This window comes from Procambarus clarkii, chromosome 55 (assembly GCF_040958095.1).
Source record: "Procambarus clarkii isolate CNS0578487 chromosome 55, FALCON_Pclarkii_2.0, whole genome shotgun sequence".
NCBI lineage: Eukaryota > Metazoa > Arthropoda > Malacostraca > Decapoda > Cambaridae > Procambarus > Procambarus clarkii.
Genome location: NC_091204.1, coordinates 16,356,675 through 16,381,229, shown reverse-complemented (window position 1 = coordinate 16,381,229; position 24,555 = coordinate 16,356,675). Strand labels below are relative to the sequence as shown.

Here is a 24,555-nt window from a genome sequence, read left to right as displayed (position 1 = left end):
AAGAAAAAAGGGAACAGGAAGCTACTAAGGGTCACACCAAAAAATTGCATTTCGTAACATGATTTCAGGGAGGGTCCTATCAGTAGATACCCCAAGCATTCACAATAGCCCCTCAGCAGAGATTGTCTGCATTTGTAAAATGGAACAAAACAGAAACAGTAAATGTAGCTATGGGTCACCTATTGGAGAAGACGGTACAAGAAGGCCTAGGCGTGCTAAAGCACATGAGCAAGACAAGACTAAGGAACCCCCATGTAGAACCATGGTCAACATCTTTGTGGACCAGCCAAAACAAGCCCCAGGCCCAAACAGCAGCCAGGTAACAAGTGGAATAAGGACAAATGAAGAGCTGGTCTAAACCAAAAGGTTTAAAGAGAAGACGACTAAGGGTTGGGGGATCATAAATCCAGAGCCCATAGCCCCAGGAATTGGACACAAGAACCAGAGAAATTTCATGGAAGAGGTGAGGGATAGAGAGAGATTTAGTAATGGATATAATTCCAACAACAAAGGCACACAAACAGGGTAACATCGGCAACATGTGGGACGTTGGCAAACATTTGAAATTCATTTAAAAAACAAAATTGGGACTTTCAAGATAGTCTACACAGCCTTTGTCACGCCAATATTTGAAAATGCAGCACCGCCCTGGAATCTGCACCTTGAAAACCATAAACCAAAAATTGAAGGTCAAAAGTTGTAACAAGATCAGTCACAGAGCAAAGAGTTATGCTATGAGGATAAGTTATGCAAACTGGACCTCACAACCCTAGTGGAGAAAAGAAATAGAGGGGGGGGGGGACATGATCACAACATACAAGGTACTGAGGGGAATTGACAAGTTATATAGGGGACAGCCTCTTTAAATTGAGAGAACGCAGGACAAAATGATGCACGTAAAAGCTGGAAATGCAAATAGAATAGAAGAAATGTTAGGAAATGCTCATACCCTGTAGAGGTGTTCAACAAGTGGAATGCACTGGAAGTTGTGGAGGAAGCTGCCTCCATCCATAACTTGAAGGTTAAATTCAACAAATAATTGAAATGTCTGAATACTGAAATTATGATGCAACAAGTACAAGGCTAGTATGCGAGGCATAAAAAGCTAGACCTCATTTCCCTGTAGTTACTGATAGGCAAGTACTGCCGGCCCAGAGAGACATCCATCAACACCTGGTAATCCATTCCTAAACCAGCAAACTGCTGACACATCACCCAGACCTTTCCCAGAAATGTCCCAGACACCCTTAGCCAGAAACGTTGAATCACGCATCCCAGAAACATCAAAGCATGAGGCCCTGGATTGTCAAAGCACACAGCCGTAAAGCTTCTGGACACACACAAATAAAATATAGCTAGGTCCAAGAAAAACTGGCCACACCACCCAGTAAAAGCCGTGCATGCCCCACAGAATACAGCTAGGTGCAAGGCCCAGAAACAGCTGGCACAGTCAAGAAAGCACCAAGTCCCAACGTCCAAAACTTGGGTAAGTGTGTGACCACGGCCTCGAAGCAGGAAGCAAGACCATGGTTGCCGACTCCAGGGCAGAACTGAGCCATCAATATAGGACCTGGAAATACACCCATGGGAAAGGCTAGAGAACAACCTGCCAACAGACAGGAGAGGAACCAACCAAGTATCCTGGGCGAATTAACCGCAGGCCTACCTAAAACAAGGTCGCGAAGAGGGAGATAGGGAAACGCAGGTCTTCCAAGAACCCCCCCCCTCTCTGCCAATGGAGAGAGGGGGTATTAGTAAGGTATATCAACTATACCGTAAGGACACAAAATTAGGAGGGAAAAAGAAATGGTCTCCAAGTGGAGGTCTGTCCCATGCATTACTTGAAAGCAAGGGGACTCTTGAGGAATCCAAGCTTGCCTGGACTAGCACTTAGCTCAGAGAGCTACTAAGGAGGACCTGCTAGAAAATTAGCAATTTCCCTTCATTTCATGTTTGGGTTTGGTTATTTGTTTTCAGCCATGTTATTGTGACTTGCTTTCCGTTTTGAAAGTTATATACAATCGGTCTATATAGAAAGTTATATACAATCGGTCTATATATTAAGTTATATAGAAACATTTGAAAGTTACATAGAATCGGTCACATATAATAATTAAAATCAAAGGTAATGGGAAGGAAGACAGTCATAAAACAAATTGAAATGAAGACCACTTATTTTTGTAACCTTTACACTGCTCCAATCACTTGAGCGACTGGCACAACCAGTACTAACATATGGTTGTGACAATATGTTAGTACTGTACTCATAGCATAAGATAGTGCTATAGCTTCGTTGGTCGTCATGGTGATGAAAAACTGTTTCCATACAAAGGATGAGTCACAATAATGTGGCTGAAGATATGATGTCAAAACCACACACATCAGAAAATGGAGAAATGGCGTTTCTGTCCATCCTGGACCATTATTAAGTCGTGTTGATACAACCCGTTCTCACAAATTCGTAAAGTCAATATTGACTCATTAACTATGTGCATAGGTGATATACTAAACATAATAGATACCCTTAAAAAGATTCATAGAAAACACCAACCTTACCTAACCTCGTTAGTATCTTAAGATAAGCATCTTATTGCTTCGTAATTACAATTATTACTTAACCTATACCTATTATAGGTTAGGTAATAATTGTAATTACGAAGCAATAAGATGCTTATCTTAACATACTAAGTAGGTTAGGTAAGGTCGGTGTTTTCTATGAATCTTTTTAAGGGTATCTATTATGTTAACACTTTCACACTCTTGGCGCTCAAAAAAAAATAATACCCTAGATGCATTCGGCGCTCCGCGCGCCTACGCGGTAAGACCGAAAAAGTGTACACTCTTTTTACTGTCCTGATAATAATTGAAGGCGCACGTATTTAAATTTGGTATCACTGTGTTCGCAATAAAATTGTCTATAAGAACATATCTATAAAATGCCGCCAAACCATAAGGACTATCAACACCAAATAAAAAACTATTCAGATCACTCGCCAAGAGCGCCAAACAGCAACAAAATGTTTCCACTCTCTTAATGGTTGCGAAGCCTACAGTTGTCCTACATCGCTAATTGTGGTATCATTGGAATCGCAATAAAATTCTCTACACGGACACATGCATATAAATATAGATTCAATGTCGTAGCCCACCCAAAACAGTGTGGGAAGTGGCCGAAGTGTTACCCGCGGCAGCATATCGGCGAAACTCGCTTTGAAAAGTGTATATTCAATTCACTGTCCTGACATTATTTGTCGATGTATGTATTTCATTTTTGTACCAATGTGCTCGCAATAGAATGTTCTATAAGAAAATAAGTATTAAAGGTCACATAAGGATGCGTTCGACCGGCAACATATATAAAAACTACATCGATTACACTCTTCGTGTCAATAATACAATTGTTTTACCACGATGATTCACTGCCACGCCGTTTTCTTTTATAAGCTGTTCGGCTATTAGAGAAAACGTAAATTTCATGGCAAACATTTGTATACTATTCCCAAGTTGATCAGATAATAAATGGATTTTATACAAATATTTTTTCAATGGACTACAGGCGTCGTCTGTTATGCGGAAACGTAAGAAAATACGGTGACGACTCATGGATAATCCTAAGCGCGAAAGTGTTAAGTATGTCACCTATGCACATATTTAATAAGTCAATATTGACTTATTAAATTTGCGAGAACGGGTTGGTTGATAATGATCCAGGATGGACCGAAACGTCATTGTTTCTCCATTTTCTGATATGTGGTTTGGTTATCACATCTGTTTTCATTTTGCCAATTGAAGCTAATTTGATCCCCAAGCTACTAAATGTAATGAAAATAGTAATACTGAGATCTGTTGTTTGTAGTATGACGCGGCCCGGTAGACGACCGGGCCGCAGGGACGCTAAGCCCCGGAAGCACCTCAAGGTAGCACCTCAAGGTGACTATAGGTGTTTGTGGCACATGTATGCCAACTAATATCATGTAGGATGCATCATATTTACCCGAAAATCTTTGGAAAGGAGTATTGTCTATGACAAGTCATTCTCTACCTACCACCTGTTGTGATGTGAGCCAGATCACCACTAAAACTCTTAGTGCAAGAACAAATTATTAGGGGTCAGAAACACACACACACACTGCTGATGACATATGGTGCAAAAAGGTGTGCTATTTGTTGTTTTGCCCTATGAATGTTTCACTGGCAATGGCATTCTCCAGAACTTAAAAAAAACAGCAAATCAGGGATATCCATCATGCAAAATGTGTCCTATGTGCAATTATAAGACTTATGATCATATAAATATTGGAATGAATAAATACAGGGTGTGTGCATATTTACACACATCTGTACATACCCTGCACATATATTTCCAGTTATGCATAATGAATACCACTACTGACATATGAGCATGAACAAATTAAATAAAGTGAGACACTGAAAATAAATGGACCGAGTTATTCCTGTGCGGCACCTTACCTCACCACTGGTTGCTGCAACCATGATTCAGCCACCTGGCCACCCAGATACCGAGTCCTCTGAACCTCTCCAGGCCACTACAGCTAAACCACGATTGGTACAGACTTTTTATGTGGATTTTCATGCTTCCTGGATGCTAATTAACACTGTCAAAAGAAAAAATCATCTTTTTCAGAATGTATTTTCTTGTATAGCCTGCACAGCTATAGCATTAAGCGTGCAGCTGCATAATTCAATACGGTGCTTGCTGTGGGTAGCCGAGTCCTTGAGAATTTGCATGCATCATCTGTTGTTGCTGTTGTTGCTGTTGCTGCTGCTGTTGCTGCTGCTGCTGCTGCTGTTGCTGCTGCTGCTGTTGCTGCTGCTGCTGTTGTACACCCCCCATTGGTCGCTGCAGGTGAGATAATAGAGCTCCTCCCTGACCAGGACCTCCTGGCCCTGTCTGTGTAGCACTGTTTGGTGCATTTGTCATCATCATTCTCTGTCTCATCATACTAGCACTGGTTGCTCCCATGGTTTGTCCACCAGGGCCCATTCCCTGGCCACCAGGGCCCATTCCCTGGCCTCCGGGACCCATTCCTTGCCCACCGGGACCCATTCCTTGCCCACCGGGGCCCATTCCTTGCCCACCGGGGCCCATTCCCTGGCCAGCAGGGCCCATTCCCTGCCCACCGGGGCCCATTCCCTGCCCACCTGGGCCCATTCCCTGCCCGCCGGGGCCCATTCCCTGCCCGCCGGGGCCCATTCCCTGTCCACCAGGGCCCATTCCCTGCCCACCGGGGCCCATTCCCTGCCCACCGGGGCCCATTCCCTGCCCACCGGGACCCATTCCCTGCCCACCGGGGCCCATTCCCTGGCCAGCAGGGCCCATTCCCTGGCCTGCAGGGCCCATTCCCTGGCCAGCGGGGCCCATTCCCTGGCCAGCGGGGCCCATTCCCTGGCCAGCAGGGCCCATTCCCTGACCAGCAGGGCCCATTCCCTGACCAGCAGGGCCCATGCCTTGCCCAGCAGGGCCCATGCCTTGAGCACCTGGACCCAGAGTTTGCCCAGGTCCCATGGCCTGCATACCTGGTCGAGTGTATCCCTGGCTCCCACTCATTATGCCCATGCTGCCATTTCCACCAGGACCCTGGAAAAAAAATCCCTATATAGTTGGCTAGATACATACATACAATCCAATTTGTTCTTATAAAGGGTTAAAGAATTGAAGTACAATATACTGTGTATATATATATATATATATATATATATATATATATATACATATATATATATATATATATATATATATATATATATATATATATATATATATGGATAATAGGGGATAACAAAGGGGAATATAAATAAGGTTTTAAATGTATCAATATAAATAGAACATGAAACAATATAAAATGAATAATTTTAGATTCAGGTAAGATCTGAGTAAATATTATTTTAGAAATGGCAGATGATTTATGGACCAAACTAGTGTACTGGGTAATATAACAGATGCAGGATTGCTGGACTGTTTCAAGTGTGTGAATATGTTTGGGTGTACAGCATATAGGAGATGCCTTGTACAAGTCAACATGCCGCCTGCATAGTCCTTTCTTCTTATGTTATCTTCCAATTCATGAAATTAGCAACATGAATATGAATTAAGATATGATAAATCTGGAAGTTTTGTTTTATTTACACTTTATCTTGGCACTAATTCACGACTAAAAAATCACATTTTCTGAATATCAAGAAAATTTTACACAGTATTTTATACAATACAATCGAGCCTAGCCCCAAGCCAGGGTTGGGGAGTAGAAGAATGCCCAAAACCCTCTCCAGGTAACAGTGTTAGAATTCTGTACCTAAATCCATAAATCATAAGTTCTGTTACATTCCACTCAATGCTCCCTATTACAAGACCAATGAATAGTGACAAAGCAGGATCACATTCTACATTGGTTCATCATGGATAGTTCTAAACATCACTGGTGCTAGGGAGGAGTTCTAGGGAGCAATCTAATTCAATTGCTTCAGTGTCTGTTCTATTTCTTCAAACTCAATTTAAATTATTATTTCTTTATAGGGATAATTGTGTCTGCTTAAGCACTTCCGTTATTCTTTTCCTTTTTTTATAGTATCGTCTGAGTTCTCTTGTCAAGCTGGTGCTTTCTTCCTATCCATAAGTGGAAATTGAGTGCCCAAATGAGCCATAGACAGGGCGCCTGACAGCTGGGTGGACAGCGCTACGGATTCGTAGTCCTGAGGTTCTGGGTTCGATCCCCGGTGGAGGCGGAGACAAATGGGCAAAATGTTTCTTTCACCCTGATGCCCGTTACCTAGCAGTAAATAGGTACCTGGGAGTTAGACAGCTGCTATGGGCTGCTTCCTGGGGGGGGGGGGGGGGGGGCGAGGGGGTTGTAACAAAAAAGAAGGCCTGGTCAAGGACTGGGCCACAGGGACGCTAAGCCCCGAAATCATCTCAAGATAACCTCAAGATATGAGACCTTAGAAAGAATTTTTTCAGTGTCAGAGTAGTAGACAAATGGAATGCATTAGGAAATGATGTGGTGGAGGCCGACTCCATATACAGCTTCAAGTGTAGATATGATAGAGCCCAGTAGGCTCAGGAACCTGTACACCAGTTGATTGACAGTCGAGAGGCAGGACCAAAGAGCCAGAGCTCAACCCCTGCAAGCACAAATAGGTGAGTACACACACACACACAAAATATGTGACCAGGCAAAATTACTAAAAGCATTACTAACCTGGATATATTGTGGTCGCTGTACTATCTGTGACTGAGTCATGCCTTGTCCAATATAACCACCAGGCTGCTGTTGGCGTAACCCCATCATGGCCGGGTTACCCTGGTACCCTGGTTGGTAGCCTTGACTCATCATACTATTAGTAGGACCTCCAGGACCTGTAGGAACACTATTTCCAGCTGGCCCTTGACTCATCATCTGTCCACTTGTCATGGGGCCTTGTTGATATGATCCATATTGGCCCATACCACCTTGACCAGGACCATTAGGGCCTCCTGGAGGACCTCCAGGACCCCCAGTACCCATGGCTGAATACATCTGACCACCTTGGCCAGGCATACCTTGAGGCATGGGTCCAGCTTGCATAGCTCCACCACTACCATACATGGCTCCTTGTTGAGGAGCAGGGATACCCCCTCGAAGTCCAGACCTGAAGTGGGAAAATTTACATGAAAGCTGGAAACATGCAAATGATGCACATGAAGAGTACCAGAAATAATATTCAACAAATTAGTGATTACTAATATAACTGGAGATAAAGTTACAGAAGAATTAGTAATTACAACTGAGATATGTATATTAAACAAATTTATACAGCAAGATATTTTGTAACAGGTCAAAAGCCCCAGGAAGCACTGCCCAAAGGCCCAAGAATGCATAGTCCGAGGCCCAGGGATCTGCCTGGAAATCCAGAACACAAAGTCCTGGGTCCAGGACATGTAATTAATGGGACCATGACACACTGATGAGGGTCCACACAAGCCTAATACAAAGGTGTACAGCCCAGCAACAAAGCAAACAGTCCAGGAACTGAAGTATATAGCCAAGGGGCCAGGGCACAGCAAACTGTCTCAAAAACCAAAACACACAAATTGGAGTTCAATGATCTAGGCACAGAACCCAGAGCCATAACAGTAAATGTATGTCAGCACACAAAAAAAGACTAGCCTGAAGGTAAAAATGAAGGAAGAAAGTGAATACTAGCAAAATATGACTTAAGATAAGCTGTGGGGAAGGAGAGCTCTAAGTCTGCTAACAACTATAAGTTATTGTCTTCTGTACCCCCACTCTTATACAAACAATTGTTTACAGACAAAGAACATACCAAAAATAGACCGACACTGTACATCGTACGCCTCTAGTATCTCCAATGAATATGTGAATGAGTTGTTTCCAAACTTGCTAATGAGGAGGGTGGCTTGCCTCCCTGGCTGACTATAAATGCAAACCCAGACAAAAAGACACACAGGAGAAAGCTCTACTGTCAAATGCTGTTAGGTGACAAAAACAATAGTAGCCTTTCAAGGGAAAAACAACTGGTGGGCTACCAGGAAGAAGGTACCGAACCCCACAAACAGGAAGCATTTTTGTTTTAAGTTCTTTCTTTCAAGCAGTGGTTTGTTTTGTTTTAAATAACTTTCTGATCATGCTTCCTCAGTTTTAGGTCGATTTTGACTCTCAGTTGGTCAATATGGGTTTCAGAGGCCTTGGATGATCCTAATGCCTTAGGGTTTTGTGGCAATGCAGTTGTGTCCCAGTCAAAAGGTCCCAAATTCAATTACTGTGGCTGGACAGAAATATTTGAGCAATGTTTCCTTTCATCTTATACCATTATTCACCTAGTAGCAAATAGGTACTTGGGAATTAGGCAACTGCTGTGGATTATATACAGTACTGGGAAAAGTAAGTAGTTGACCTAGGGGTACCTTGATAAACCTAACAATCTTCTGACCCTAACTATGGGAAGCAATAAGCATGGAGGAACTATTGAGAGCCTACCAAACAAAGAACATTTCATTACATTCAACACATAATTTGTGTGTGTGTAGGCAGCCCCCCCCCCCCTACCACGAGCTAGTTACATGTGGAGAATGTGATATGAGATTCTCGTAGGCGCAGTGCTATAAGTGAGGTATGCATTCTTGGACCATCAAGAATCCTCACAAAACCAATATTTTTGAGATATATACTGTAACATAAAAAAAGCACATTATTTATCTTGAATGACAAAAGTTATTCTGCTTGTCAAGATTGGCTGTTTTTGAAAAGTGAAGAGGTGTAATTACACGAATAAATAAATGAAAATTCACGCATGTCCAGTACTGTATTGGAAGTCAGCCATTTATACTTTATCTCATGAGTAAACACCTTTCGTCCTCCTTCCATCATTAACCAACAGACTTTGCCACATCAACAGGGTAAACACAATCTGCTTTTGTTCAAATCATGCAAATTTGTGCATCACATTTTTTTTTGTGCATAACTGAAGACTTGTGAGAGCCTCCACGCTTAACATTGTCATCTCCCCCAAAACATCACTCCCATAAAGACTCCCGACACACCCACCATCACAACCTATCCCAACAAACACCCCCACCTGAAACACACTTCCAAATCCCACCTATGACACCCTCCCCTTGTTGTAACCCAAAATATTATATATTTAGCTAGAGAATTTCCTAGAAAATATTTTGAAGTGGAATATTTCATGATGCACAATTACATAATTACAACACCCTGACACTTAATCTCCACTCGAAGTGGTTGAAGGTGGGTGGAGCCTCTTACATGTAGAATAATGAGATTGTATGACTGTCTGACAGACTCCTTGCCTTACTGAGATTATCTGACTGAGAATGCCTGCCTGCCTGCTTGCCTATGACTGCTATAAACAGAAATGGCAGTGAATAAATGAAGGAATAAACATCAGAATTGTGTAGAAACATGCCAATAGCTGTAGATGGAAAGTGGGAATAAAAACACAACTTGCGTGCTGCCAACGCAGACTGTGCCAACATTTACATGTAACATTACCTTGCTCTATTAGAATTTTTGAGAGTAATGAGGATTAGCTCTTTATGAGGGTAATCATGGTACTGCTCACCAGGGCAGTTTTTGTGGGGCAGTGTGGATCACAGTATGACACTAGTGGGTCATGTGGACATTTTGATTGATTTATATATTCTCGTGGATTATATTTTGCATAGACAAAATTGGAGACAATGCAGGCTGTTTGGATGGATGAGTAATTGTTAGTAGGCATTCTTATAATGGGGACTCCTATTTGTTATTGAAATGTGTGTAAATGTTTTACCACTTGTGCAAATAATAATGTACTAAAACTGTCCTTAAAACGTGAGTCTGGTTCTATTTAACCCAGTGATAAGGACATTGATCCAGATAGTCCAGGTCTAACAACAGAGATGATTACCTTATCATAGGCCCCTGACGGCTTATAGTTGCCATGGGTCCAGTAGCCATGTTTGTGAAGCCTGGATTGGTAGATTGTCCAGGCATGATTCCCGGTGGGCCTCCAGGGTGGCGCTGTCCAAGCATTTGTCGAATTGCTACTCGACTGTGTGAAATGTTTGGCTGGAATCGAGCCCCACCAGCTGCAAAGATAAAATGCAAGTGTGTAACAAAAAATACTTTTAATATTTGACAAACTTCTCAGATGAAAGAAACTGCACAGTTACGAAAGCTTCGCACACAACTTCGTATTAGGGAAGTATTCAGCACTGCAACCAACCATTTTCTTTTGAATTAGTAAACAATTCCAAGATGTTTGTCTTTAAGAATATTAATTTTATTACAGAAAAACCCTTCAAATAATCACATTTGCATTATATTAATATGCATTACAAAATCAACACTTTTTTATGGTGAGGAGTCCTCACACTTGTAAGTAGACAATAACAAAAATACTGCTCTAACATTCCATATTTTTCGTTATAACTAATGTTCTAAATACAGTACTGTAAATAAATATAAGGACAAAGATATGAACCCAACCTTTAAGTAATCTATGTCTTCAGTGACAATTTAAGAATAATTACTAATAAGAACAATAATGAAATCAACACCTTAAAACAGTGCACAAGACTGTACTGTACTAAGGTTCCTATGAGGACTTTAATAAAACTTTGCTGTATTAGGCTACTGCATATATGTTGACCAGACCACACACTAGAAAGTGAAGGGACGACAACGTTTCGGTCCGTTCTGGACCATTCTCAAGTCGATTGCGTCTCAAGTCACACCATCGACTTGAGAATGGTCCAGGACGGACCGAAACGTCGTCATCCCTTCACCTTCTAGTGTGTGGTCTGGTCAACATACTTCAGCCACGTTATTGTGACTCATCGCCTGCATACTTAATATATGCCATTACTATCCATGTATCCTAAAACAAATACTGTCACCTTGCTTTTAGTTCAAGAAAATGTGAATGCTAAGAATGAATGTACTGAATGTTAAGGAGAATTATAAGTATGGCTGTAATTACCTAAGTGTATCAATACTGGATTTGCAAATCTAATAATTCCTGCCTTTCTTTTATATTACATCATGGCAGAAAATTCTGTTCATACATTGGCCTTCTGAATTATTATTGTGGAAAGTTGACAAGTTACCTGAATGGTGAGCGCTCCGTGCAAAAATAATTCCTGCTGCTATTTATGGCAAGGATAAATACCATTTTCAAACTTACTTGTATCATATACACTGTATAATTACCAAATGCTGTGGCTTGAATCTCTCTTGTGACACAATTTTAGCAGGAATAACTGATCTAAGTTGGATGTAAGCAGTTTAAGCAGAGTAATACGAGTCTGACTAATGCGAGTAAATAGGTTCACACGCATGCTGCTCAGCACCCGCTTACTCTTACACCAGCATCAACACTTTCCCAACCCAATGCAGCAAAAGCAGCAAATAAGCAGTTCTGTAAGCCATGTTTTGGGGCAAATATGCAATTACTGTGAGTATAATACCTTCAGCAGTCTCATGGCTACTGGTTTTAATATCCCTTATATTAAACTCTGTTCCTGTCTTCAGTGGAGATTGGTCATCACTCTTTTTCGTGTATGCATTACTAGCATTTTTTTTAAACCTTGTTGTAAGTGGCCAAGGTTCTGTGGAAATAAAAAGAAAGAATAATTCATGAAAATTAAAAATTTAACTCACACAGCAATGCCAAGCCAACAGTATATGAGCTAGCCACACATCAAACGTCTGAAAATTGCTGAATTTATAAACAAATTGCTCATTCTATAGGAAGCTGAAAGGCACACAATGAGTATTACAGCTTTTGTAAGTGAAGTTTCTTTTCAGATGACATCAATTAACTACAAATTTACAATAATTCTAGTTCACTACAGGTGTACTGAATGCAGTTATAAAGAGCAAGAATTTCTCAAAATTAAATAAAAAAAAAAATTCATTATAAAGAAAACTTCTCTTGCCACAATTTAGCATCCCTAGTAACATTTTGGATTTGTTTTTATCTTGCCACAAATTCTACTAATATTATACAGCATAACTCATGTTCAATTGCAATAAAGCATTGGCTATGTATAGCATATAACATGGTCAATGTATTTCTCTGTTTATTTAAATGATACACATCCCCTTAGTCAAGTTTTCATATGGAATAGCCTCACAACCTCTGTATACGTCACAGTAACTTTATTTCCGCACAACAACTGCTCATAACTTCTCATGTGCTTTATTGGTTTTTGTTAAAAAAAAAAAAGTAACTCCTTTGCTAATGCACTTTCATTCTTGTCTCATTCCTGTCTATAATTCTTTCAAGTCAACTTTACCGTATAAGGTTCTCTGTTTTGAGACACGTCTTCGTAGAGCAGATGGTAATTGGTAGAAAGTAACCCTTATACAGTATTGCAGAAATTGACATCTACAGTACTATGTTTTCACTTTAAATGAAACAAAAAATATGCTGCGAGTACAGTATATAGTATTGTGTATGAAAAGTTATGTTCTAAGCATAACATAATGTTATTCTTCAGCTTTACCTTAGTCTTGTTAGGCCCATTTATGCTATGAAGTTCACTTTTGGTAGCTCTACTATAGAAATACATTAATTTGCTAGACCACGTATAGAGAAGAACGGCAAGTTAATTCCAGAAATTAGAAACCTCCCGTACAAAGAGATATTAAGAAAGCTAAATTTGAATTCTCTAGAAAGGTGAAGAGTAAGCGGTGACATGATTGAAGTACTGCATACAAATGGATGAAATGGTATAATAAATGAAATTCAAATAAAGTCTTAAACATATCAACACAAAATGAAAAACAAAAAAATTGGAAACAAACTACGTAAGTTTTGATTCAGAAAAGACTTTGGCAAATACTGGTTAGGTAACAAGGTTGTAAATTTATGGAACAAATTATCAGGCAATATAAAACAGGCATGGGATTGCTGGATTGTTTTCAGCATAGGTAAAATGTGAATGAGTTTGGTTAGGTATACAGTACAGTAATAGAAACTGCCTCACAAGAAGTAACAGGCCTTCTACAGTTTTGTTTATTATGTAATAATATGCAATAATGTAACCCAATTATGTAATAAGTAGCAACTCAAATTCATCTCAGAATGTTCGGTAATACGTTTATTACTTGTGATGTGTGTATGTATGTATTAACACGATGTACTGAACGGGGTGAGAATAGCTTGAGCTACCTCATCCCTTTGTGTGTATTTTACCTCAATATACTTATTTCAATTTCAATTCAAAAATTCAAATTCAGTTCCTGAACTGCTGCAAAACTGTACTCAAAACTAATTAAGATGGTATTAACAGGATCAGATTGCGTTAGCAATCCCCAACCTGATTGGGGATTGCTACCCCATATCTACGCCAATCTGATTCCGTTACTACAATCTTAATTAGCTTGGAGTACAGTTTTGCAGCAGTTTTCATAATGGTGGTGGTGCACCTGGTGGTGGTGGTGGTGGTGGTGGTCAGAATTATATAACAGCCTGGGAAAGAAAGTTATGGCTATTTGATTCCTGTCACAGAACTACTCTGCTGTCATGTTTGATTTTGAATAGCACTTGCAGATGCTTTTCAATGCTCATGATTGTAACCCTGTTGGAGAAGTATTTAGTCAAGCATGACTTTCCTTCTCTAGTTTTAGAAAACAAAAGAGGAAACTAGCACTAAAGGCAAAAATTAAATCCAAGGATCTAGGTTATTTCAACTCTCAAAGGCAAGACCAATTGGAAGTGACATTGTTCCTTATAATTTTGTAGGATTAAAAGAAAAAGACCAGCTGTCAGTGACAGCACTTAAAGTAAACTTAAAAGGAAAGAGAAAAAGACCAACTGCTGGTGATATGACCACCCATAAATCCGAAAAAAAAAGTAGCAAGACAAGCTGGCAGTGATATTAACCCATGAAAATTTAAAAGGCAGAGAAAAAGATTTACTTACCAGTTAACTACCTGTTGATGATTCTGAGGATTAACATCACCACGACCCAGTCTCTAACCAGGCCTCTTGATTGCTGGTCTGATCAATCAGGCTGTTCGATGCAGCTGCTCGCATCTTGATGTATGAGTCACAGCTCGGTTAATCAGGTATCCTTTGAAGGTGCTTGTCAAGTTCTCTTTTGAAAACACCACGAGGTCAGCCAGTTATGCCCCTTATTTTTATGATGTGCAATGTTACAGCTATTGGTCTATAATTTTTGGCATCAGCTTTACTAGAACAAATACACAAGGGCCGTGACGAGGATTCGAACCTGCGTCCAAGAGCATCCCAGACTCTGCCTTAATTGACTGAGCTATGACATGGTCAAAAGGAGTTGAAACCGAAGTTCTACTGAACTTACTGGATCCTGCAGCCTCTCCGAGGCACAAACCAGGGTTTTACACAACTCCCCCCCATGCACTCGAGCTATGTCAATAGGCCGTTCTCCCTCTTCGCCCTTACTTTATTACACACTGAAATCACAATTGCGTGATACATCAAATGAACATTTGATGTGTTCATTTCATGCATCACACAATTGTGATTTCTGTGTGTCAGCTTTACTACTTCCTTTGTGAAGCGGCAATCTCTGCTGCTTGTTTTATTTTTTTAAGTATGTCAGGGATAATACCAGTATCTAAGCTACATCTCCAAAAGATGTTTAGGGCCTGTGATAAGATTTTTTGTGGCAATTCTTGATGAATATAAAATTCCACGAGTTTGAGTCTGGTGCAGAGTGTATGGGCATACTATCTATGGCTACTTCAAAGTCGAGTGGGGATTGGGTAATATATGATATATTTTTCAATGGTGGAGTCCTATTCATAAAGAATTAGCTTGGATCATTTATCAGCAATGTGTTCAGGACATTACTGAAAACATAATCGTACTGTAACCTCAGTATTTCACTCATTTCCTTGCTGCCATCTGTGAAGATTCCATCACCCTTGCAAAAGGCCCAATGCAGGATATAGTTTTGTTCTAGATTTTGCATAAGAGAAAAACTACTGAATTTTGGATTCATCTCTATTTCACTTACGGCCTTTTGCTCGCTTTGCTTCTCATGGATTTTATATGATCTTGCAACATTAGTTCAAGCGTTTCTATTTCTCTACTTATCCTACTTTGTCATTCTAGGGATAGAGTTGAGAGTTTATAAAGTTCTGCAACTGGTTTTTATCGCCTATAGAGGGAACTTAAAATTTTGAAGTTCAAAGGAACGTCAAAATTTGAAGTGTGAGATTGAAAAGACCCTCAAGAGGCAGATTAAGAATAAAAGCCAGTTCTAATTCACGTGCAAGAGTTGTCCAGTCAATGAATTGCGCTTGCTATGCAGGTGAATCTAGCCAACACCGCATCTTCCACAATATCCAAATAAAATGTCATCTGCTATTAACAAGTTTCATGTTTTCTAAAGCTATTCTAACCTTCAAGTCATGAATAATCAAATCATGCCTTTAAATAAATAAGCAATACTCAAATTAGCTTACTGCTGGTCACATGCTTGGGTTTTTAGCTTCCTTCTTGACCATTGGAACTGTATATTTTGTAAAGCTCAGTGGAAGTTTCCAATTGAATGGTCTAAGATGGATCCATAGCTTAAACCAAATAAAAGAAAGTACGTGTACAGTAAAACAATAATGTACAATACTGAAGATCACATTCTCCAGTAACATGCTTTTCTGATAGAAACAGTGGGGAACTGCAGAATAATTTTACCATCTTCAGTTTACTAAAACTTATGCTATGCAAGCTCCACCTGAACTATATACTGTATATGCAATGGGATTTACCTTGCAAGCAAATGATAGTAAGCTGAATGTTCATTACAAAGAAACACTGTAGTATTGTGTAAAAGAAGGGTCAGTGATTCTGTCATCTGTCCAAATCTTTTGGGCACTAACTGCTTATTGATACACCATGCATTGGGTCAATATCTGTACACCCAAATATTATGCTGCACTAGTTTCACCTTTACAGCTTACTCCATGAAGTTGGGGTGTCCATTTATCATGCATGTTAGTTCCTTTATGGAAAGTCTAGTGTCCAACGGTCTCTTTGTCTCATATAAACTTGAAAAATGACAATTTTGATTATATGATAATAGATTTTTGAAATACTCACCTGGTACATAGAGCATGGTCAAAATATCTGAAAACACTTTTTACCACTAGATAAAATTCAATGAATACGGACATTAAGCAAATTATTAACTAATGCTTGGACGCACCTGGTGGTAATGGCTGCTGAGTGTAGAAGGGTTGTTGTTGCTGCGGTGGCTGCTGCTGGCCAAACCCAGTAGCCCATTGTGCCGGTGCTGGGCCGCTGAAGCCTGGGTTTTGATACGTCATGGCTGGCATTGTGGGCTGCACAAATATACTGTCTCAGTATTGCATCTTACACCAGTTTAACCCAACTATTAAATACAATTCCTAACATACCTAATGTATACTCATATATAATATATATATACAGTACATACTGTAATCATAAAACTCATATAGGTATAACTAAAATTATTTAAAACATAAGTAACATATTTACACTGATGTGAAACTGGTACGGACTACAGATAACTCTGGTTAATTTAGTATGCTGCAGAGATATTAAGTGGGCTACCCATTATTTACTTGGCATTGTCGCATGTAGTTCAGCCTTAGCGAACGATTATAACCAGATAAAACATGATGCCACTTGGAAGATATACAAAGAATGTTTGATTCAGAATGCTATGCAAGTGTACCAGAAAAATTAATCTTATTACATTCAATACATTGATTGTTGGGTAAAGTCTGTTACTGTCTTGGCTTATTCCAAAGTATATGGGGGTTATTTGATTTTGCTATCTAGTATTGGTAGTTTCTGCAGTGCTGGATATGACTTCAACCTGCCTAGCTAAGATGGAGAATAGCAAATAATATTAATATTCTAGGATATCTATCTGGTCATAAACAACCACAGATTAAAGAACTACTTAGATTCTGTGACAAATTTTTGCTCAACCAGCAGATATCAGAGCCAACTAAGAATGAAAATATTATAGATCTGGTCTTCACAAATAATGAAGACATGATCGGGGATATTATGATCTCTAATACCACATACAAGCTTATTGAAATGCTCGAGACCAAGACCAATTTTTCTGATCTTCCACTTTCCTGCTGTTTATCGGAGTGCTAAACATGTCCTCATACTGCTTTTTTAGGATTTCACAAATTTCTTTGTCATCCTCAGGGTACAAACCTTCACTCATACGAATAGGTCCAATACTGGCAGTGGTTTTTGCTTTTGATGTAGCATACATGAAGAAATATTTTGGGTGTTTCTTTATTTCTTGAATTATTTTCTGTTCTAGTTACCTTTCTTCAATCTGATATGAATGCTTCAGTCTCTATTCGATTTGTTCAATGTCCCTGATTAAATTATTCCTTCTTTGTAGGGAAAGTCGTGTCTGCTTAAGCATTCCGTTATTTTTCCTTCTTTTGTAGTGTCGTCTGCGTTATCTTTCTACGTTGGACCTGTTTCTGACTTTCCTCAAAGAAACATGTTTCAGACAGACTTGATATGCTTCAGAAGTCACTTTTTTTATTCCTTGTGTAGGACTTACATTACTTAGAACTGTGTCCCATTGAATGTTTGTACGTTTCCTGTTTACTGTCTCCCAAAGATGAATGAGGTTACTCTATTTGATACGAATGAATATCTTTACCAACCTGAAGCATATACAGTAACTGAATAAAAAACACAAACAAATATAAGGCTTAGCAAATGATACAAAATAGTACAAAGGTACAATACTCACACTTGCCATATTGACACTAGCCACCTGTCTGGGAGCCCGCCGCCTGTTGCGCTGAGTCTTGCCTCCGCGCTTTGACGCTCCACGAGGTGACTGGTCAGACGTAGGAGTGTCTGGAGCCTTCACTTCTTCTTTAACTTGCTGTAGTTAATAAATAAACCAAATACTTTACTTTGTTAGCATACTAATTACATATCATTAATGAGAACTAAATACAGTATTACCAAATCATAAATACAGTTCTGTACAGTAATGCAATGTGTTAGAATATGGGGGAAAACAGACATGGTTTCAGAAATAGACACAAACTAGGCTACATAACTAAACCACTACTTCTGGAGAAGCCCCATGGTGGTTCCCCATAACTATCTCCCAGAGATTGCTCAAATCTACCAGTCACATCATTTACGCAAGTTCATTTGGCTTACCAGGAACTACAGCCAAAACCTGGCCTCTTCACACAAGGTGCAGGGAGCAAATGACATTATCATTTCATTAGGAAAAAAATCTAGTAAGTCAGTAAAGCTGTAAAGACAACTGCTGGGTTCACAAGGCTCAAAAGCCACTAAACTGCCAAATAACTCCCAAACTATAGAAAATAAACAAAAGAAAACACACAAAAGTAGCTAGAACCTATTGGTACTGAATGCTGCCACCAGGTAGCCTGGAGCTCAGTCCGGAGTTGGCTATCAGATCAGTTCAGGAGCAGATTAACATTGCAACAAGTCAACGAACATGGAAGTGAGGGAGGGAGACAGAGAGCCACCAGGACTCTACCAGGAAGAGCCATTTCATTACATTTAATGCTGTGTTTCTGGAGAAGCCTTATGGTAGCTCCCTCTAGCTAAATAATCAGAAAAAAATTAGAAGGACTTATCAGAGAGGAGGAGAGGCAGCAGGCACTAAGTTGAAGAAGAGACCATTGGCCAGGAAACATGACCCAGGCCAACACAGGAATGAAAAGGAACAGGGACATTGACTAAATACCTGGCTGCCATGTTAAGTATGCCAAAACCCCCAAGCCCGAATATTCACCCAAGACATTAGAGAAGACTGTCGTGAATGCAGCATATTTGGAAACATCATGGGGCCCAGACTGCCGGCTGGCTAGCCTTGATAACACTCTGGACAGCCTATGAAACATGAGCCTTGGAATGAGACCAAGGTGCTGGTACTAGTCACAAAAATCTTTGATTGCTTGTTTATATAATTTGGAGAGTTATTTCTGCGGTTCTCGAGGCTGCAGTTACGTTTGAAACCAGCAGTGGTTTTTGTTTTGTTTTCTACTTTCTGGATGCCTTTCCCAGTGGGTGGCAGACATGACTTAATTAATAAACAATTTTATACTCAAAGAAATCACATTAACGTGACGTATCAACAAGAAAATCAGTAGGAGCCATAAGGATGACTCAAACCTATGCTCTGGGTACTCCCAAAAAATGCCTTAGACCACTATACCATGACAGTCAAAATCCCAGGTCGCAATGCTTTTGACCATGCCATGGTGTAGTGGTCTAAGGCGTTGCTTGGGAGTACCCAAAACATAAGTTCAAATCCTCCTCACAGCTTCAACTAACTTTCTCAACTTTATCACAAGTGCCACCATTTCCTGCACCTCAGAGGGGGCCAGGTTCTGGCTCTGGTCCCTGGCAGGCCTTTCAGACTAGTATCAGACGGTCCCCTGATACTACTAGGCCCCATGTCTGATGGGACATAGTAGTATCGCACTCTACCAGAGATAGTAGCTTCAGGGAACCACAAGGGGCTTCCCCAGAAATACATAAATTAATGTGTTAAATAACTATTTATGTACACATAATTGACAAAAGCAGTGAATGAGTACTGTATATAAGCCTAAGATGCTCAAAGAAAGTGTCTTACAACCCACTCCTTTTGCTGCTGTTCTGTATGGGATCATCATCCAGAAATAGATTGAAACACTGACAGGAAAGCTCAAATGCTGTGACCCCTCCGTCACTATGTGATGGAGTGCGAAAAGATATGTGAATTTAGAGACAATTCTATAACCAATGTTCCAACGATGTGTAAATATTTCATTCAAAATTATCTGCTACCAGAAATTTTAGCCAAATATCCCCAGTTTGCTAACTGTAGGTAGTAACTAAGTGATTGTAACCTATCCACCGCTGCCCACTGGATGGGGGGGCGGTGTGCAGGACAAACATATCAATTTTGACACTAGCTCTCCACATATGTCAGTTGCTTAATTTAGAAACTGTACTTGTGGTCAATCTCGAACCCATTGTTGATGTGACGACTTATATTGAATTTTGTAACTAGCTCATCAAGATTGTAACTTGCTTAGCTAAATGAATTGTGGGGTTCAGTCCCTGAGCCCATTATGTGCCTCTGTAACACTTTCCACTACCGCCCACGGGATGGATATGGGGTGCATAATAAATGAACTAAACTAAATCTAACTGTGATTTGAAATAATCACAGGCCTCTAGCACATGATGACCCCATTGTATAGTAGAATATTAAAAAAAAAAATAGTTGAATTTTGTTTACAATTCTTGGTTAACTCCATTACATCCATATAACCACAATTACATTAATAAAGGAATTTTTTGTCCCATTTGGAATGCAAAAACTTGCTTGTATGGCCAAGGACTGGCAACCTTACCTTAATGTTAGTCCTTGATCCTACCGAACAAAATTGTTGCTACTATGTCTAAATTAAATTTTTGGTTAATTTTAATTACTGATCATACTGAACAGAATAGATGCTTATATCATCTCATTATTATTCACACTTCAGCACATATGGCCTTTGATTATGCTAAACAGACTACTGCTGTCAATGCATTACTTGTCTTATTTCTAGCCAAGTGTGACTGATCATACTGAACACAATGTACATGCATACGTAATAATATTACACCATCATCCAAGACTAACCTGCTTGTCTGGTACTGGTTCAAGATCTTCCACAGGGAGCGGTGGTGGCTCAAGGTAAAAGGCTACAGGCTTCAGAACTGTATGTGTATGGAACCTATAATATAATATGAAAAATATATCAAAATACAAGAGATAGATGAACAAATTCTCACATGCCAATTTCAACTTGTCATCCAAAAATTATAGTACCTATTATTATTATTATTATGGATGGAAGTACAAAACTGCCATATGTTAGCCCTAGGATTGCTAACAATACTAGGGCTAACAACACCTAGGACAGGTTATATTAATAGGTTCAAGTTCAAGTACGTTTATTGAGACAAAAAGATACATCTCTCAAAAGAACAGAGTAGCTTAGACTATTTCTACCCTCCTCTACTTCAAGTACAATAAGATACATCTCAAAAGGAAATAGTAGCTTAGGCTATTTCTACCCTCTACTTCAAATCCCTCAAGGGGCTCACAAATCCAGTGAGTACAAATCCACAAATCACAGTACAAGAATCATAATTTACATTGTACATTAAAATAGTCATCACTGCATTTAAGTGTTACACTCTCTGGGCAAAGTGCTTGTACCTCCTAAGGTTAGTCCCTGCAGGACTAACTTTTATGGTCCCTGCAGGACAAAGTTCAAGAATGGCCAGCACCTAACTTGGAAGCACAGGGACCTGCCACTTCTGATGGTGACCTAGACGCATTACAAGTACTGGTAGTGTGACAAAGCTGACATGAGAGGGTTCTTATCGAGGAGGGGGGGGCTGGGAATCTCGCCCGCCTGGTGGTGGCTATCATTACTAACGGGTTTGAGGATATTTTGAATGTTTTGATCAGCATTTTGACTTGTTCGGCACCTTTGCGACTATATTTTCTGTGAACCTTGCAGTTGTCTGTAATGCTTTAATGACTTTCTGGATGCTTTCCTGGTGGAGTGACAGAATGTCACGCACACACTATGCCTCTGTGCAGAGGCCAGGTTTTGGCTCAAGTTCCAGGTTGGCCAAACAGAACTCCTGCGACTGATGTGACCTAGTAACTAGGCGAGATATCTTTAGAGAGCCACAGGGGGAAGACTCTTCCAGAAAACATTGTTGAACATAGTGAAACATTTTTCTTAGGGGTGGGAAAGGGACCTCAGTGTGTGTGTGACCTAACTTGAGGATGGATTGTTTGCCGAGTCATTTGCTGCTTTATTTGTGAACCCTGCAACTGTCCATTTTGTATCACTTCATTTCTTCCCCTGCTCCCTGCACCTCTGTGAGAGGGGAGCCAGGTTTTGGCCTCTGATCACCGATAGGCTTACAATGACTCCAAGGGCTAATATGACTTGTATGCGTTGAGCTATCTCACCGTGGCTAGCTACAGGATGCCACTGATCGGCCTCTCTAGAAAAATCTGAAACCCACCTTAACAGTCTATGAGCTTCTTCATATTTGAGAGGCTTGCGCTCGAGTCGGGTGGCACCAAACCATGCCCACGATAACGGAGCAGGATTGCGATGACCATCTAAAATATCCCATGGACTAAGCTTCTGCTTCTCTGCTGCTTGCAAACCCTTCAATAAAATGATAAACACCAGAAAATAAATAGTTAAATTACTAAATCTATCTGATAAACAGCAACTAATACAAATTATATTTTAATCATTTTTATTTTTCATTTATACTATTTACTCTATTACACACATTTAATGTAGAGTAATGTGAAGAGGAATTTTCAGCAGACATATCAGTTACCAACCATCTGCACAAATTGTTCCGTGCTTCAACGGCAAGTACCTGTACACCAATTGCAATAATAGTTGTACAATCAATTTAAACATCCCATAATAGAGGCAGATATCAATATACAGTACTGTATATAAATAAATAAAATAAAATACATAAATATATATATGTGTGTGTGTGTGTGTATATTATATATACAGGATATACATACATCACAAACACACATGGAAGATCTTGTGTAACTAATTTACTTAATTGCTATGATACAGCCACAGAGATATTACAGGCAAGAGATGGATGGGTTGACTGCATTTATCTGGACCTAAAAAAGGCTTTCGACAGAGTTCCACATAAGAATTGTTCTGGAAACTGGAACATACTGGAGGAGTGACAGTGGCTTCTAATATGGATGAACAGTTTTCTGGCAGAAAAATGAGAGCAGTAATCAGAGACAATGGATTGGACTGGAGAAATGTCATGAGAGGAGTCCCACAAGGGTTCAGTTCTTGCAACGGTAATGTTCATTGTCTACATAAACGACCTACCAGATGGAATACGGAATTATATGAACATGTTTTCTGATGATGCTAAGATATTAGGGAACATAATTATGGGCTATTCATGCCCATGCCACCTCTTGGGTGGCTTAATCTTCATCAGTCAAATAGGGAACATAAGAAACTTAGACGACTGTCATGCCCTTCAAGAGGACCCAGACAAAATAAGTGTATGGATCACCAATTGGAAAATGGAATTTAATATGAATAAATGCAATGTTATGGAAGGTGGAATAGGAGAAAATGTACCACACACAACCTACAAATTATGTGAAAAAGCTTTAAAAAATTCTTAAGAAAGAAATCTACGGGTGGTTCTAGATAGAAAACTTTAACCTGAGAACCACATAAAGAACATTGTGCAAGGAGCCTATGCAATGATATGCAATTTCAGAATTGCTTTTATATAAATGGATGGGGAAATACTTGAGAGATTGTTCATGACCTTTGTGAGGCCCAAGCTGGCAGCAGTTGTATGGTGCCCATATCTTAAGAAGCATATCAACAAACTGGAAAAGGTGCAAAGACATGCAATTAAATGGCTCCTAGAACTGAAAGACAAGAACTATATAGAGAGGTTAGAGGCATTAATATGCTAAAACTAGAAGATAGGGGAAAAAGAGGCAATATGATTACTATGTACAAAATAGTAACAGGAATTGACAAAATTGACTAGGAAGAATTCCTGGGACCTGGACCTTCAAGAACAAGAGGTCACAGATTTAAGCCAACTAAACAAAGCTGTTGAAGAAATTTAAGAAAATTCCCTTTTGCAAACAGGGTGGTAGATGGTTCAAGCAAGTTAAGTGAGAAGGTGGCGGAGGCCAAAACAGTCAGTAGTTTCAAAGCATTATATGACAGAGTACTGGAAAGATGAGACACCACAAGCAAAGCTCTCATCCTGTAATTACACTAAGGTTATTACACACACCAGTATGAAGATAAATAGTGTTGAAGGAGGAGTAAGAAACAGCAAGACTAAAGTAAAATATAATTGTTGTTAATGATTCAACAATGGATATTTTGTGATCATGAACAAAACAATAATTTTATCTGC

The 24,555-nt window shown here is 39.7% G+C and overlaps 1 protein-coding gene across 1 annotated transcript in view; it reads right to left on the bottom strand.

Annotated features, from left to right (window-relative positions):
- Positions 1–2,675: 2,675 nt before the first annotated feature.
- LOC123755331 (mediator complex subunit kohtalo) overlaps positions 2,676–24,555 on the bottom strand; it is a 65,207-nt gene continuing 43,327 nt past the window's right edge. Inside the window, 9 exon segments of the mRNA XM_045737873.2 lie at positions 2,676–5,599; positions 7,218–7,647; positions 10,429–10,609; positions 11,990–12,130; positions 16,721–16,856; positions 18,293–18,430; positions 21,212–21,305; positions 22,621–22,769; positions 22,900–22,992. Coding sequence (XP_045593829.2) covers positions 4,703–5,599; positions 7,218–7,647; positions 10,429–10,609; positions 11,990–12,130; positions 16,721–16,856; positions 18,293–18,430; positions 21,212–21,305; positions 22,621–22,769; positions 22,900–22,992 — 2,259 coding nt within the window. The 3' untranslated portion in view covers positions 2,676–4,702.